Source organism: Nasonia vitripennis, chromosome 1, assembly GCF_009193385.2.
Source record: "Nasonia vitripennis strain AsymCx chromosome 1, Nvit_psr_1.1, whole genome shotgun sequence".
Lineage (NCBI taxonomy): Eukaryota > Metazoa > Arthropoda > Insecta > Hymenoptera > Pteromalidae > Nasonia > Nasonia vitripennis.
In genome coordinates this window covers 3,356,157-3,372,875 of record NC_045757.1, presented here as the reverse complement: position 1 = coordinate 3,372,875, position 16,719 = coordinate 3,356,157, and the positions used below count along the sequence as shown (strand labels likewise).

Here is a 16,719-nt window from a genome sequence, read left to right as displayed (position 1 = left end):
ATAAAATCGACTCAGAAAATATAAATAAATATAAATCCTCCTAGACTCTCACTTTTCAAGGTTTATCAGTTTTATGGAAAATGAGATCATAGATTCACTTTTTTACAAAATTTATATTCATATTCTAAAATATACATACGTTTATTTCCAAGGAATCTAATGTAAAATTCGCTTTCAAGCAAAATATTTGCAATTCATACTACTAAAAAAGCTTTTCATCAATGTTTTAAACTGACGAATAAATGATTAATTGAGGAAAAATTGTTATGAAAAATCACACTTTTATATAATCAAATTACACATTCACTCTCTCTTTTCATATTACTTTATACATTTTGTATAATGACTAACCGTATTTTCCGATTTTTGTTGGCACACCAAGGTATTGAATTCAAAATCTTTTAAAACATTATCTTACGAATGTAAAGAGATACATTTACATTTATGACATACAAAATTACTATTAAAGATCAAAATTTATTGATTTGATAGGACTATTAAAAATTGTTCAATTGAATCATTTGTCTCCAAAAATTTTACTTGTATATTATTAATAATTAAGAGCTGTGTCATTTTTAATGAGATTTTTATGACGATTTCAAGGAGAAAGTATAAATTCCAATTTAGTATAGAATGCATAGAAGTTTTGCTGTCTTTTATTCTCTGGATATAAAAGATAATATGACTTTCATAAAAGTAGTAAAAGTTTTTACAATTTGATAAAACATACGCGAGGAGAAAAATATTTCAAATACTTTGTATAATCAATTAGTCCCTGTGTGCTTTTGTCTGTAAAACTATACTTCTTGTTTATTTTTCTTAAATACTTTGTACCTTATCCCTTTAGAAATAATCGGAAAGTAACGAAAACTTTTTTAAACATAATTTATCTCGGATATTCTTGAGATACTTATTATGCTAAAATTATAAATCGTGTGAAAATACGTGAATTTTCTTCGCTTTGAAAAAGCACATCGTTCTCACAATAGAAAGTTAAGGAAACAACTTTTCGAATACTTTTGGTGCCAGAGTAAGGTTTTAGTGATACTGTACATTGAACAATTATTTATAAAACGGTGCAAGGCATTTTTTGCTATATTTACGTATCAGTACTTTAAGAAATACGTTCAAATCATTTAAATATTTGATGTTTGGAGAGATGAATTTGTTTCTTAATTGATTATTCGTTGTTTTTAAAAAGACCATAAGAGTAGTAAAATGATATGTTTAATTTTCATTGAACGGGTATAAATATAGAAAAAAACGCCTTTTTTATATACATCTAAAAGAAGTTTAAAGGACAGCATTACAACTGTACCGTTCAATTTTGAATCAGGTTACTAATTTGATCTATATTAAAACAGTAATGCACTGCGCCCTTGAATCATTATCAAGAGGATAAACCAAATATAGAAGTGTTGTAAATGTGTAAAAATAAATAAAACCTATAAGAAACCTCGACGACAAGTTATTGTGCGCATCATTAAAAGTCTTGTAACGATACTCAAACTTCATTCACAAGATGAGCATCAAATTAATATATTTAAGAGAAAACGACATCATTCAGTCTAACGGGCTAGTTTTATAATACAATATTATAACACCGTAAAACGCTAAAAATATTGATGCTCTTCTAGAATACGATGATAAAATCTGATTAGATTAAAACTTTTTCTCTTTAAACTTTTTCTTTTTTATCAGAAATATTATGACGGCACTATTTACACGGTCGTTTTCTCTTAATTTTTCACTAAAAGAGCACCCTGAGTATACATCAATAGATTTTTCTGTCAAAAATAAAAAAAAACCTACTGCAACATAAATAATGTCCTCAAAAGCGGCGTTACTCACACGTTGCATAGTCACTTGGCAATATTTGGCATTAAATTGCAGAACACTCGATCTCAATTCAAAATCAACGGCTGCTATTTTCCAAGAACTCCCTCAGAATGGCGAATTCATACCTAGTTTTGTGGTGAACTCCAAACGCGCGCGCTTTTGATACCTGACGTTCACTCTGAAATACGAATCAATCAAACTTTTTTGTCCAAGTTCATTGTACACATATTCTAAATATTTAAATACTCACTTTATTTCCTGCCACTTAATGAACTCGTTGATAAGAAAAACCAACGGAAGGGAGACCAAAAAATAAAGCGGCAAGTGTAGGGGAAAGTTTTCCGTCCTTTGGTCCTCGTCCTTCCAATTATTGCAAAAGACACTTCCCGAAAAAGCTATTTGCACACATGTCCTGCAGAAGGTCAACAAAAGACGTATTAAAATCGTTCAAATGCTTAGACTTCGTTTGGTCAAACAACGCTTACTCACACTATACAAGCCGTTATAAACCAAATCCAATTGTTAAAAGGCATCTTCCGCCAAATGGAATACTCTCGATGGACGAAACTTACTGATATAGTCACTGGAATCGAGAAAGAATCGTCAGAACGAACTCGATCTAATACGCCGCACGAAAAAGAATTCGTCTACTTACCGAAATGTAAAACTATAATTACTAGTGCAATGTTTTGAACGACGACTAGCATCTCGGGTTTTAAGCCCCATCCGCCCCAGGTGAACTCGCTGGTAACGTTGGGATAGACGTAAAAGCACTCGGAGCCGGGTATCGCGTAAGTCGGACACAGCATAAACAGCGAGACGCCCTGCCACAGGAGTACGGTGACTATCGTTGGGAGGAATTTGCTGCCGTAGCACCAGAACACGAACACAGCCACCTGTCGACCAGCCAAGATGATAATCTCATTCGTCATTACCAATACTAAAACAAAGAAATAGATGGCCTTGAACAAACCTGCCCGCTGATGACGCACTGATTTTTGCCGGTGGCACGATGCATGATGGTCGAGTCGGTGGGTGTACCGACGAGCGAGACGGCGAGCAGCGGCACTATGAGAAAACTCAGCCAGAGTACCTGGCCAACGCTGAAGAGGGGCGGCAACAGCATGTACGCCGAAAGCGCCTGGACCAGCGACAGCGTCACCAGGCAACACAGCCAGAATTGAACACAGTTCCATAGGCACTTCATATAATGACGAGCCTGTCGATTATAGTTATATACTTTTCAATGATGAGTACATATCGTCTATTTATTTCGAATTTATTCGTAATAAAAATAAATTAATGACCTCCATGACGAGATGATAGATAGCGATCGGATCTTCACGCCTGACGCTAAGCGAGCAGGCGACCGAATTCAGGGTGCGACTCAGATCGATCGGCGACGGTCCCTCGTCCGGTTTGGTAGGCATAAGCACAGGCACTCTTTGGCACACTTGGGGATAAAGTGGCTCCACCGCGACTCTGCAAAAACAAATCACGTCAGTCCGGCTCGATTCGTCGTTGTTTTTGTTTTTCGGCGCCTAATCCCCCTTCCGACGTACCTATCCTTTCATAAATTACTTATCGTAAAAAATGCCTAAACAAGAATCCGGCGACGGCTCGGAGGCCAGCGGTAAATCGACGACTCCGAAGGTCAAAAAAGAAGACGGTAAGAAAAACTCTACCGCAGCGGTGCAACCGCAACGTAAGATATTGCCGAGGAGTAACCTAACGCGCTGTAAACGTTCCACCATGGACCTGGAGACAGTCTACATGGCATCGTACTGCTGTCCGAGACGACCGAAAAGCGGACCCTCACACCAACACTAAATTGTTCAAGTACAAGGTACGCACTACTCACATTTTACACTCGAAATCTCTACGACTTTACAGATTCAGAAGAAATGTATATCCCGTTACTAAATTAATCAACTTACGCAGCGTCAGCCTGCATGAAGATCGGCATGTTCTCGGCGTTGGCCGAAGAGCCGAGCACGCAGACGACCTCACCGTAGTCCTGCATTATGTGCAGCATCTCCCGGGTCACCGCTGTGTTACAGTCGGTGAACAGCGAGACCAGCAGTGGTACGTTATCGATCAGCTCGATGTGCGGTCGAATCTTGTCGATACCGCGCGGCAACTTGGCCTACGAAACGATATTCATTTTTAATGCTCGTTGACTCGAATGAAATTACTTATGAAAAACAGTATAAAGCATTAAGTTACTCTATTGGATAGATCAAAGTTGACCGGCGCACTCTGTTCGGTGCTGTCGGTGAGGCAACTAAGCGAACGCCAGGCCTCCTGGCCCGAGCCCAGGTCGATGCTCTGCACCAGCACGCTGTCCTCGCTCCTCACCGTCTCCTGCTCCCTGTGATGTAACCATAAAAATTTACGTTAATATTCGTTCTTAATAAACAGTCTCTCGCGTATACAAGCATATTCGAACTCTACTGTAGTCCATATATACTACAAAGCTCTATCATTCTGAATGAATTACACAGACACCGCTGAGCTCGTCGCATTCTCCTTAGGTCGATGACTCAGGCTGGCATGCACGTGAACAGAACACCATGAATAACATCGCAGACAATGATAATGATTAGTATACGCGTGTACTGTAGATATAATACTAGATTCACCTCTGGCTCATGGCACTCTTCGGTTGGAACTTGTTGTCGCCAGCAGATCCGTTCCACTCGGTCGTCTCGTTCTCGAACTTTACGGTTGACATCTCGGTGTTGATGGCACTCGGCGCCGACATACTCATGGCCCGGCTGTTGTCGAGATTCGAGCTGGAGACACAGAGATGTACATTGAGTTCGTCCAGTCGATTTCTTTTTCAACCTCTGCAGGAGAATAGATAGTATCGTGTTCGCATGCACGGCTACAGTGTGTATAATGTCGTTTGTGGTGTACATTTAGACTGATTAAACTCATCGATGCAAAAGTACCAATCACAATCATATCGATCATATATCGTTGTTAATAGACAGTCAGTTTAGTATACGGTCGTTAGTGTACGACATGCGGTTACACACGTGAACACGCATGGCTGACCGAAGCCTGACATTATCTACTGCGCCATTACAACGGTTTCTTACTTATTTCTACATCGTTACGTAGATGAAACAAATGATAAAATGACGAAATGACAATGTGCCGGTATAGTGGGAGAGAGAGAGAGAGAGAGAGAGACGTACCGAGGGGAGACGCGGTCAAGCAATTGGCTGGCCTCGTCCATGCAGGAATGATTATGCCGCTGTGAGCGGGTTGAGGGCGTGGGCGAGGACATGGCGGCCGCCTGGCTTACCCACCAGCCCACTGGACTCTCGGACCTGTTAGTAGCACACACATATCGTCTCTTTTTGTTTCTTTGCTTGTATGCTCTATTTACGCTTTGATTTCATTTCAATCACGAATATCACATCAGGGGCTCATCGGGTGGCGTAGAGCTCGACGAACGTTAGAAAGAAAGGTTTTCAGAGTAGCTTGTTAGTTGTGAGTATGAGAAATCGACGAGACGTGATCGTTAATGTTGTTATAATACAGCTACGAAACAGTTACACCAGACACATGCGACACGAAAATTTCGTTCACTATTTGCAAGCGCATAAGAAGAGACGTAGAAATCTCACAACTAACGCGTCTCAAGAAAGGAGAGTACAGAACGCAAATAAACTAGAAAAAAAGCGAGCACACCGATGCAGCAGTAGCGAGCCAAGCGTACAAAAGAAACACAAATTTCATGTTCAACGAAAGAAAACTTAATATGTATAGACAGACATATACGCTGAGGACATGTGTGGAAATCTCTCGAGCCACTGTTGCCTCCTGTAACGTACGTGCTCGTTTTATTCGCAGATCGCCGAGTAAAAAATAAAATACTAAGTATAGAAAAAGCAGAATTAAAAGTCGTTGCACAGAGACATAATAAGCGCACCATTAGAACATTATTTCGTGTATTACAATATACATTATGTTATACAGTCGAGAGAGAAGAGCAGAGAGATTAGTTACAAAAAGATTATTTCCATAATCGAGCAATAGTTCGTTAATTCAGTCAGTTCAAGAGAATTTAATTGTAAGAGAGAGAGAGAGAGAGAGAGATGGGAAGGACGCGTTACCTTGCGCGCTCGCTCAGCAGCGAAATATGACAGTTCCACCCGCTCTCCAGACCCATCTTTTCGGAGAAGACTCGTGAGCGCAGTTCGTTCTCCTTGCTGAAGTGTACGAACCTTATGCAGGCGCGCTCCAACTGCTCTATCAGTTGCACCTATTTCATAACACAAATCACATTCATACACATCTTTTTAGAAGGTATATTCGGTAACATAAACTGCACTGAGCCTACCATGTCCGTTTGAGCTTGATACTGCATGGTCACCATACCAATGAATATTTGATTGCACTGGAGATCGAAGCAGCTATCGACGCTGTTGACTTCGTCGTCTTTGTTTTCGTTACAGAGCAGCGAATCTGACGAGCGAATTATTACCATTAACGCACGTAAGTGAAACTAGTAGCAATATTACCCGATAAGAAAGAGCCTACCTGTCGAGTGAAACTGTCCAAGCAGACCTTTAATCCTCGGATCGAGTACATTTTTAAAATCCCAGGGCAACGGTGTCGGACTGCGATGCGGCGTATACAGGTGCTTACTCACTGAAGGTAATTCAAGGTAGATGTTGGAGAGCTTGCTACTGACACTCCGCGTCAGCGGCCTGTACGCAAACGCCGTGCAATAGGACGTCAGGCTGGTGCGATTGTAAAAGTCCTGTACCTTTTTCCTGTTATAACAATATCCGATTTTAGTACCTCTAAGAAAAATGTCGTAAAACATTCAAAGCTACGTAATTGATGCATTACTTGTCGGGCTCGGAAAGTGGACAAAGATCGTGTCCATCCCAGAACTCTATGCAAGAGTCTAGAATAATGTCGGCTGTGCCTTGAGAAAGCAGCTGAAGTCCACCGCCGTTCTTCTCGCGCACCACCACGGCCACCATGTGAGGGAACGGAAACTTGAGCTTCGTTGCAATGCTCAACGAACGGGCGAATTTTATGTCACGTTTCGCCGTATCTGGCTGTTAAAACAAACACGGCCAGTGGAAAAATTGCCTCTTTTTGTTCAAAATTGTTAAGAAAGAAATACTTACCACGTGCCTGAAGGTCGAGAGCTGCTGGTCCAGGTGGAAGATCTCCTTGGCTTGATCCTTAAATCCGATCTGCTTGGCAAGCTCGCAGAGGCACCTTTGGCAATAAATTTGGCGTTAGAATATTCATAGTTAATAAATGTGAGACACAATTAATATCGATATTTTCATAATGCACAGATATAGTGAGAGTAGGGTAAACAAAAAATCCAGAGAGAAAGCACATGCAGCAAGTCAGTACCCGGCAAAAAGTAAGATATGGGGGTAACATGTTACAAAGAAGATAAATGTATGTATAGTTCTTTTCCCAACACCAGCTCGCGACGATGTGTATCTTCTGTCAAACCGTATCTCATGCTAATCTATACAGTTTGACTTGAGGTAGACCGTTCAAGGATATCCAAAGTGTTGAAGAAGTATATTTACAAATGTATATGTAATAAAAGTAGATGTATAAAAGACGTTCTTTAATATCGACTGACCACATTTGTCCGAGGCATCCTGATTCGTCGACTAAATACATCGGCCTAGAGGTATCATTCGCCTCATACCCAAACTTATCCTCGGCGTTAGCTTGGCAGCTGGCAGTGCATTTTTTGGACATTTCACGTCCGCTGTTAGTCGAGGTGAGCACAGTGTCATGTAACTTATTTGCGTGATCGTATGTGTTTTTAATTTCAAAGCTTCATTTAGTTAGCTTGTGAGGATCAAGGATTTCCAAAAAAAAAAAAAAAAATTCGTTATCATTGCATATCGTAATTACTAACACTTCTCAGTCTCGGAAATGTGAAGTGGATCTAAGAATGAAGTACCCTGGCACTAAATATTCAATAATAAATTGCGAGAAACTTCAGAGACTAGAGAAGGGTGTGTTTTGTCGGGAAGTGTTACATTGACAAAACTAAAAAGACAAAAAGAGTTTGATAAAAAAAGTAAAAATAATAAGTAAATTTTAACAGAAAATCGAAACAAGCTTGTGCTTGTAGCGTTAATTGAAATTACGAGCAGACATAGGCCGCGAATCATCAAGCTTTGGTAAAAAAAAAACTATCTCTGATTGAAATAATTTTTCTAGTAGAAATCTGATCATGCGCTAATACCGTCTATTCGTGACGGGTACGAGGTTCTCGTTGTGTAGAGCCTCACAGGTAACGTGGCAGCAAAACTGCGTGTAGTGTTCCTGCGTCTCCATGTTGCAGGTGTTGAGCAGAATCGCGAGGCCAAGAGGTTTGAGTGAGTTGAGGTGTTGACGCCACGAATGATCGTCGAACTGCAGTTTAAATGGTAGCGCCCGGTCGTGAGTCAGATCCAGCACCTCGGCGACCGTGTGAGACATGTCTGTGAATGAACGATCGATGAGGTTTGTGCTTTGCTTCGTGTGAACTGCAGAGAATATTTACCGTGGTGCACGTACGACGTCCTATTGGAATCTTGCTTTGTACTATCACTGGGATGACTGGGGTGGCTGGGATCGACCGATTTGTTGAGACTAGCCATGCTATACAGAGAACCGAGATAATTAACGTGAATTTTCGTAAACGACAGTTTCTCAGTGGGAGCAAGAACCAATTACCTGGACGTCCTAGATGCTGCATTGGTGTTTGGATTATTAACATTGGCGTTTCCGTTTCGAAGAAAGAAAACTTTTTCGGCTGTCGGATTGGGCCACGACAGGATTCCCTTTTTGTCGACGCAGCACAGCGCCTATGATTGAATTAAAAGCGTTTCAATAAAACTATCGTTGGATTGAATTAACGAATATGAGGGAACTCACCGTTACAGAGCCCAAAACGTGCAAAATATTTGCGGACCTCGTCATCATATGTTCCTTTCCGAACATAATGTCCCAAAAATATTCCGACAACTCCGTCCAATTGTACACCACCTCGGGATGATTAGGATCCGAGCTCTCCTCGAAAGGATCCAAGAACTGAGCTTTTTTCGAAGACTGATACAGCTTAAAAAGCGCCTTGAACCTGGCCATGCCGAAGCAGTTGAGCACGATCCACCAGATGGGAAAGGCCACAGGCAGCAGCGGCAGCGTCGCTGCTACCGGTTGCAGCAGAAAAAGCTCGGTCCAGTGTCCGATACCCACATACTCGTACAGATACAGATAGCGCAGCAGATTGAACATGAGCAGAAGTATGAGAAGGATAGGATAGACCAGCTGCTCGATGCAGCAGATCATGACGAGGTGACGTTCGCGATTATGACAGGTGACGGGCCGATCTAAAGCCATGTCCAAGGCCATGCGCAGATTCGACAGATAGGGTGTCTCCTGGAGCTTGTAGATTTTGTTACGCAGAGGCGTGCGAGCTTGAGGTACCGAAAACACTCCACTGCCGCTATGTACTTGCGGACTGTATACTTCGCGCGCATGCAGTATCGGTGCTTCCGGGTCCTGGAAAATTTCGTTTAAAGTTACATTTGGCGATGAGTGAAAAGTTTTTCTTTCTCAAGTCTAACATACGTCATATGGTATGCAGTAACCAGGGGACTGCTGTCCTGGTTTTATCACGATCATGTCTCCTGCTACCAGCAGAGCCCAGGGTAAATTGACCATGTGGCCATCGCGATACGTCCACTGCAGGGTGATGCAGGGTGAAAGGGGACTGCACAAGTGTGGATAGTTGTCTATCTTCCAAAGACATTTAGATCTTGCAACTGCAATTACGATAAAAATCAAGCAATTTACTCAAGTATGCGAAGATAAAAATCAAATAGATTACCTTCCAACTCTTTAACAAGGTACTTGACTCTGTAGAGAATTTCAAAATGACGAAACCTGTTATCAGAGATCACTAATATGCTGTTGAAGAGGACGAGAATTATGACAATAACAGCTTCAAAAGGCCAATAAGAAGATCTGGAAAAATTAAACGATTTTAATTTGAGTTTCCATGACTCCTTAAAAATGAAAATTTAATCTACAGAGATACTCACTCATCATTTTCAAAAAATGAAGAAACTATCAACATAATTGCACTCATGAGAAGAGCGGCAGCAGATGTCCAACAAAAAGTTGTGTATTGACTTTTGTGATGCAAAGCATCTTTCAGCCATCCTTTGTACTTCCTGCAAGGTCAATTTATTTAAATACATGTTCAAATAAAGTCTGCTACGTTGCTACTCACTTGCTCTTCTTACACTCCTTCTCGTACTCCTCTATTATCCTCTTGACATCCCTCTGCAAAATTTCCAACGACTCAGCTGTTGTCAGTCCTATATTCTCGTATCTCTTTTCATCCTTCTGCTCTTCCTTTTTGTGAGCAGGCTCACCCTGTCCAGACTCCATCTCTTCTGAAGCGAAAAAGCTCACTTATACTCAATGAAACCCATCAGAATAGACCAATAACTGTTACCTCGCTTCGTTAATTAAATGCTTCATCCATGAAAATGCAATTCCTAACTCGTCTCTGTAATCCTAGAACACAGCACATCTAAGGAAGCTGCCAGTGCATCTCGAGACCTGAAAAATCAACACCATTGTAGACTCGTGTTTCTCGAGTGAAAATATGAGTGAAAAGCTTGGCGAAATCGCGACGAAAATAAAGAGCTACAAAAATAGCCGCGGAGAGGTACAATTCGTCAAAACAACAGCCTTTTGACAGCGTGTACTCTGCGCGTCCGAAAATTCCAAATCAGCTCGCCCGAAATAAAACTCCGTAATAATAATAAATTCGGCAGAGTGCGCGAGAGAGAGAGAGCGAGAGAGAGAGAGAGAGAGAGAGAGGAGAGCACACTACTATTTCCGCCGAAGTGAGCATCACAAATAGAAATGTATCAAGGACGCTAGAGAGAGAGAGAGAGAGAACAGGGCCGAGAAATATCATATAAGTAGGATTGGTTGTTAATAAGTGTTCCTCTCTTACGGAGTCAAAGAGTCCAGTGGATGACGATGATCATTAGCCACAGGTAGAAGCATCCCCATAGCTCTTCTCGCGTACTCGGCTGAGAGACAGCAGTTCGTCCGTATAAACAACTACGGCATCGTCGACACTCGCGTATATAGCTGTTGTCTCTCTTCGAGCTACTATTCTACTGCCCCTACTATACACTTTGTGTAGCAGGCGACAGAGAAAAAAGTGAGGTTATGTCGAAGTAGGGTAGGGGGTGCGGGGGAGGAGGACAAAGTAAATATATGTATAATGATACAGAAGTCAAATAGTTTCCAAAATTACATAACACGTGCCGCGAGGGATGAGTAAATTTCAGGTGCTTTTTTTGGAAAAGTGTGGAAACGAGAGCTTAAATATCGCGGAGGAGAAGGTAAACTGTACCTAAGTTAAAAAAAAATATATATATAGCCGCGATTCCCTCGAAAATCAGCTATGACCTGGGTTGCCATTTGTTTTTCTTTTATTATTGAAATTGTCGGAGTAGGGGGTGGGGGTAAAAGTGGCATATATATATATAGTATAAAATGTAATCACCGTACACAGGGTTCTTTTATTATTTATCGATAAGTAGGCATAAATTGCGTTGTTTGCGGTAAAAATTGAAGTCGAGATAAGCTAAGCTTAGACGAAGTAATACGCAAAACGGCACTTTAACTGATTTAGAATTCCTACATAATTTAGAATACCTACAATTATATCGCGATAACGGAGAAGATATTTTTAAAAATTTTGTAATATATTAACGTGAAATCGTTCTAGCGTATAAAAAAGTTTGAGCAGTTAGTATTTATTAATAGTTTTTCGAAAAACGATTTAACTGATAATGTCTCTCGATCGATAAAACAGTCGTTGGCGATTATCACATATATATGTGTGTAATGTGTATGGCGAATCGCGCACATATCAGTACCATCGTGCGGCTCATTGCGGCTCGCAGAGAGAAAAGAAAATCCGAATCGCTACTGTTTGAAGAAGAGGACGTCGATATATGTATACAGAGGTTCTATCTCTCTTTTTTTTCGCAGAAACTATCACACGACACCTACTGCCCCTCCTCGTCAGCCAAGAAAAGACTACATCACGCGCGGTAATCATCGCAGCTGCCGCGAGCGAAGAAATATAAGAAGCGTCGCGCACTTCGTCTACGTAATTGTCGATTTCTAATAGTAAAGGAAGGACGCGGAGAGTCGTCTAAGTAATACAGTGTAGAACACAAGATATACACAGTAACTACAGCACCGCGTTTGTTTTGACGTAACAGGGGCACACACTTGCTGCTCTTTCATCTAGATCATCATTACTTGTAAACACTGGCTATCTTTGGAGCAACTGATAGTGTGAAGAAATGAGGAAAGTTGAATTGATTCTGATGCTGCTTTGTACTTGTGGCTTGGATTTCTAAGGTGAGCAGTTATCTTCTGGGAATTTTTTTCTCTCTCTCAAATTAATACTGTGCAATGATGACTTCCTGTTTTCATGTAGATGATTCGCGTAGTTTTGCATGATACTATAGTGTCGATTGCAGAAGCTTGATTCTTTTAAATTTTTAGTCACTCGCAAGGTTGAATTTTGTTTCCAGCGATACTTTATCTTTAGGTTTATCCCCAACTACACTACATTGGCTTCTGTGAAAGCTCTGTCAAGATGTCGTTATCCGAAGATATCAGTGCAAAGTTGAAAAAGGTTTTTCAACTTTTCCTGTCACCAGACTACAATGTCGTTACCACTACTTACTTGGATTTGTTATTGACTCATATAATTGGCGAAATAAATAAGGGTAAGCTTTTATACACGTGCTTCTTAAAGAGCAGTAATAGTGTGAGCCAGCATACTTAATCCAGCATGTAAATTAAGTTGTGCTGTGATTGGATTTTGTTCTAAGAGAGAAAGTAAAAGTAATGCATGAATTTCTTTTTTATTCTGCAGGTAATCAAACTATTTTGCAAGATACACAGAATTGGTTGATTAATGCGGTCAATACATGGAACAAAGATTCAAAGCCATGTCAAAATGTATCAATTTTTACTATAAAACTGATTGGCATGATGTCAGTGAAAGAGACAACGTTCTTAAACTTGTCACAAAACACTGTGCATGATAAAGCTTGCTCGATCTTCCAATTCCGAATGGACAATTTGTCTCCCTCTGTCAAGATGGCTTTTGCAACAATGCTTTCAAACTTGCTAGAACATCAAAGTGGAAGACATTGGATAGCAAATACAGGTATACCCTCATCATCCTTAGTTATGTAATACATGTACTTCTTTACAATGATTTTGTTAAATCTCATATTATTTTCAGGAGCTTGGAAGGAAATATTAAAGTTTGCTCAACTGAATCACACATTGTACTTGACTAGAGAAAGCTATAAGTTCCTTTCTATACTACTTGTTAAAGAAAGCAACAATCGAAGTCTTTGTGAACTAATTATTCTTGCTATCACTGAGCCTCTGGTAAACTTAACAATTAATTCACAAGTCGATAACCTTCAAGTTTCATTAGGCAAGTATACTTTTTTTTTCAAGTAGATTTAAAATCTTACTATAGTATATTTTTCAAATATATAACTTCTTTAATCAGGTAAAGATGTTCTTTCTGATCAGAACCAGCTCTTAGTTGCAACTTTAGAATTGCTCTTGGCCATATTAGAATACACCCTTTTTCTTGATCTTGAAAATCCAATACCTGATATGTTTGAGGAACTTACGAACATTGAAAGCCGTGTAAGAACCATATTTGAGGTGAGCATCAGCACACCTTTCATGAAAACTGTTCATAAGCTGTCAAAATTGATCAACTTTATCAAACTGAGAATCGCACTAAGGAGCTCAGAGACTATTGATGAAAAAGTTTTCGAACAATTTTGCCTAGGATTGTGTTTTAATAACACAATGCTGTTATCAAAAAAGTATATATTAGATTTAGTGATTTCAAACAAATTAGGCATCATCTACTGGAAAAGGTTGAAAAAACTGAAGACTTTTGAAGTACCTCCACCATATAAATTTGAAAATCAAGCAATTGCATTAATGATTTTGCCATTGTGTGTAACAATGAAACCTACTTATATGAAAGAACACTATCTCTTTGAAGAATTTGTTGAAAAACTTTTCGATGTTACTTGTACACCAGTACAAAGACTGGCCTACAGTATAAGAGACGTTATTCTGAAGAATGAGTTTCCCATAGAGTATATATGTAAGTCAACTGTCGACCATTTGTTGGAAATTATCGACATTATGGATCGTGTAAGCTTTTCTCTTGGTTAAAAAAACTCAACATAATTCTACATCCCTCGATACTGAAATTTAACGCTTATTTTAAAATTTCATTTAGGAGACTGCTGTAATATGTTTTCAAGTAATGTGTCATGCGCTGAAAAACTTTGTCACGGAAAGTTCTCAAAATTCAAAACAAAATGAAAAGCCGACTGGTGGGTCGACAGAAACGGCGAGGAGTCCTCCAAGTTACCAAAGGAAAAAGCAACAACTTCACTTCCTCGATGGTGATCCAATTAACGACAAACAGACACTACTGGCTGCGTTGCTCAACGGTCTCAACGTAATGACCGAAAAATTCAAACTCAAGTGGCGAGAATGCGTCGAGACCATATGTTTACTCGCCATTGCCCAGGATATTCTCAATCATCCTGGTGTCCATTCCAAGGTACGTCAATTCATAAGTTTTCCGAACTACTTATAGATTTTATCTTAAATAACGACTTTCAGATCTGCACGCTCGCTTTAAAAACGTGCAGACTTGCGATTGAGAACTTGATGCCACCGAATCTCGCTCTACTGTCTGTGGAATTTGACGAGCAAACGAGTGAAATTGGGCCTACCCTGTACAAGAGGCTACACGACCCGAATTGGGAAGTGCGGGACAGCGTATTCGAGATTCTCAACACTATTGCTATTCTTTCCGAGCACAGTGAGTGACGATCTATGTTTGTACAGGAAACTATGAAATAGTATAGATATTTTACTTAACTTTCGTTAAATTTTCAGAGTATCCACCTTACCAGTGTCTTCTACTGACAAATAAATTTTTACAAGTGGCTGTTGACATCGCGAGCGGAGACAAAGAAAGTTACGTACGAGCTTCAGCTTTGACGTTTATCTCTACCACGGTGCGAATAAGCACACTTTGGGAAAAGTTGCTCTGTCAATTAAATTTACCGGTAATTATTGCTTTCATAGTCTACGATTTCACAGTTGTCTTCTGATTCTTATCAAACTCGGACGTTTCAGGATTTGGCGATAAAGTTGGTTTACGAGGAAAGCGAAGCCGTCGTCAGACGGGAGGCAGTGGTTCTCATAAAAGAGTTGTATGTGAACAGAAAGTGGCAGTAAGTATTATATAGAGAACCCACCAAAATGCACATGAACGCCGCCTGAATTGCTAACGCTCACGTTTGATTTTTTATTTTTACTATTATTATTTAGAAAGTGTATGATTAGCACGATGACCAAAGCGATGACTATAGCAGCCGTGTTGGATCTTCACTGGGAAGTAAAAGTCAACGCATTGGAATTTTGGAGGCATTTTATAAAGTCTCACTTGACCGATCAAGGTATGCTCGACGGACATTTCCCGAACGTCACTTTCTCCAAGGAACATCGAAAAATCGTTTCACTGGATGAAACAGAAATCAAGCAGAGACTCAACAAAGCTCTTGATGAACTGTCGAGACAGCGATGTCTTGGGGTACAATATTTTTCGGTTATTAAGATTTCTACGACTTTTGTTAAAGAAATAATTCAAATATAATGATTTCCTAGGTGCTGCTGGTGACCCTAAAGGACGACAGCGACTTTGAGGTGGCCAAGACCTCGGCCAACATAATCGCAGACTTGCGACGCGTGCTGCTCCAGTACAAAATCGACGAGCCGGAGCCCGCATCGCCTTCTCCCAAAGACAGCGCTATCTTTGATACTAATTACAAAAAACGTCCCCCTCCTTCCGATCTCGACGCCGAGCCTCCTGGTAACAAGGCAGCGATAAATATCATCGACGAAATCGCCAACGCCGATGACACCAACCTGCTGGCTTCCATCTATCGCGAAACCATGAAAATGGACGGCGAGGAAATGGACAAGACCAGCAAAGAGATGCTCGAATATGTTGGCTCCATCAAAAGACAGGCGTTCCTTACGTCGATTCTCAAATTCGATCTGGATACCTACCTTAAACAGAGAAGCGATTGGCTGCAAAACTACACAAGCAGCTTCGACTCGGTGCTCGACGATATTCTGATCGTTAGCGAAAACAAGGATATTAATCAAATGGATTGCTATTAAAAAACGAATTTTGTTATCTTAAGATTTTTAATTTTTTAAGAAATTTGCCGAGAGTTGTGGGCTTCAAATGATATTTAGATACAATACAGAAAGATAAGGCATAGCCTTGTTCGTTTGCTCATCTATTACTGAACTCTAAACCCTGACTACTTGGGAAAATTATTTTTTTCTGAGTACAAGTTATATGCGAGTGATCCGAGATAAAGAGTTTTTATGGTGCTTCTTTCACTTTTGGCTTAATATGATCAGAACAAATTGAACACGCTAAGTCTTGAAAATAATAAATGTAAATAAAGTTACTATTTTATGTCACATTCCAATGAATTTGTCCATTTTTGTAATAAATATTGTACGAATTTTTATATAAAATATTATGGTATACTGCAACAACTATGCGAATTTATATAATCAATGAGTCGAAAAGTAAAAGTTATGCAGGAAGTATGTAGGAAGTGCCTTAAAGTTTTCTTAGTTTGTTATAATATAAAATTTTGTACTTACTGTTATACTGTTATCTGTTGATTTTTT

At 40.0% G+C, this 16,719-nt stretch overlaps 2 protein-coding genes and 1 long non-coding RNA gene across 14 annotated transcripts; 2 read left to right on the top strand and 1 right to left on the bottom strand.

Annotated features, from left to right (window-relative positions):
* Positions 1 to 93: 93 nt before the first annotated feature.
* Positions 94 to 11,047, bottom strand: LOC100123810 (transmembrane protein 94). Of its 8 annotated transcripts, none has more exons than XM_016986623.3 (27): positions 10,865 to 11,047; positions 10,355 to 10,461; positions 10,127 to 10,289; positions 9,936 to 10,067; positions 9,722 to 9,858; positions 9,463 to 9,656; positions 8,767 to 9,393; positions 8,566 to 8,696; positions 8,393 to 8,490; positions 8,093 to 8,330; positions 7,475 to 7,606; positions 6,996 to 7,089; positions 6,709 to 6,923; positions 6,394 to 6,629; positions 6,194 to 6,318; positions 5,967 to 6,115; positions 5,043 to 5,177; positions 4,482 to 4,634; positions 4,340 to 4,387; positions 4,066 to 4,210; positions 3,777 to 3,985; positions 3,147 to 3,321; positions 2,813 to 3,058; positions 2,495 to 2,735; positions 2,329 to 2,422; positions 2,090 to 2,251; positions 94 to 2,017 (listed from the first exon to the last, which is right to left on the bottom strand). In XM_016986623.3, the coding sequence occupies exons 3-27, from the start codon at positions 10,285 to 10,287 to the stop codon at positions 1,945 to 1,947; spliced, it is 4,350 nt and encodes a 1,449-aa protein (XP_016842112.1). In that variant the 5' UTR covers positions 10,288 to 10,289; positions 10,355 to 10,461; positions 10,865 to 11,047; the 3' UTR covers positions 94 to 1,944. The 8 variants fall into 8 exon arrangements, with proteins under 8 accessions (XP_016842112.1, XP_016842119.1, XP_031778181.1 ...); XM_016986630.3 differs by lacking the exon at positions 5,043 to 5,177 and adding an exon at positions 5,626 to 5,673 and having other exon boundaries at positions 10,127 to 10,292; positions 10,865 to 11,035; XM_031922321.2 differs by lacking the exon at positions 5,043 to 5,177 and adding an exon at positions 5,632 to 5,673 and having other exon boundaries at positions 10,127 to 10,292; positions 10,865 to 11,035.
* On the top strand, positions 3,337 to 4,281 carry LOC103315508. Its single transcript, XR_511942.4, has 3 exons — positions 3,337 to 3,685; positions 3,781 to 3,924; positions 4,078 to 4,281. It is a non-coding gene; the product is annotated as an uncharacterized LOC103315508 (long non-coding RNA).
* Positions 10,843 to 16,705, top strand: LOC100187594 (uncharacterized). Of its 5 annotated transcripts, none has more exons than XM_008204306.4 (12): positions 10,843 to 10,907; positions 11,917 to 12,294; positions 12,471 to 12,668; positions 12,818 to 13,114; positions 13,193 to 13,393; positions 13,472 to 14,139; positions 14,228 to 14,557; positions 14,620 to 14,821; positions 14,899 to 15,071; positions 15,142 to 15,239; positions 15,337 to 15,598; positions 15,673 to 16,705. In XM_008204306.4, exons 3-12 carry the CDS (start codon positions 12,536 to 12,538, stop codon positions 16,189 to 16,191), a joined length of 2,883 nt encoding a protein of 960 aa, XP_008202528.1. In that variant the 5' UTR covers positions 10,843 to 10,907; positions 11,917 to 12,294; positions 12,471 to 12,535; the 3' UTR covers positions 16,192 to 16,705. The 5 variants fall into 5 exon arrangements, with proteins under 5 accessions (XP_008202528.1, XP_008202527.1, XP_016844259.1 ...); XM_008204305.4 differs by lacking the exon at positions 10,843 to 10,907 and adding an exon at positions 11,063 to 11,261; XM_016988770.3 differs by lacking the exon at positions 10,843 to 10,907 and having other exon boundaries at positions 11,758 to 12,294.
* Positions 16,706 to 16,719: the final 14 nt, after the last annotated feature.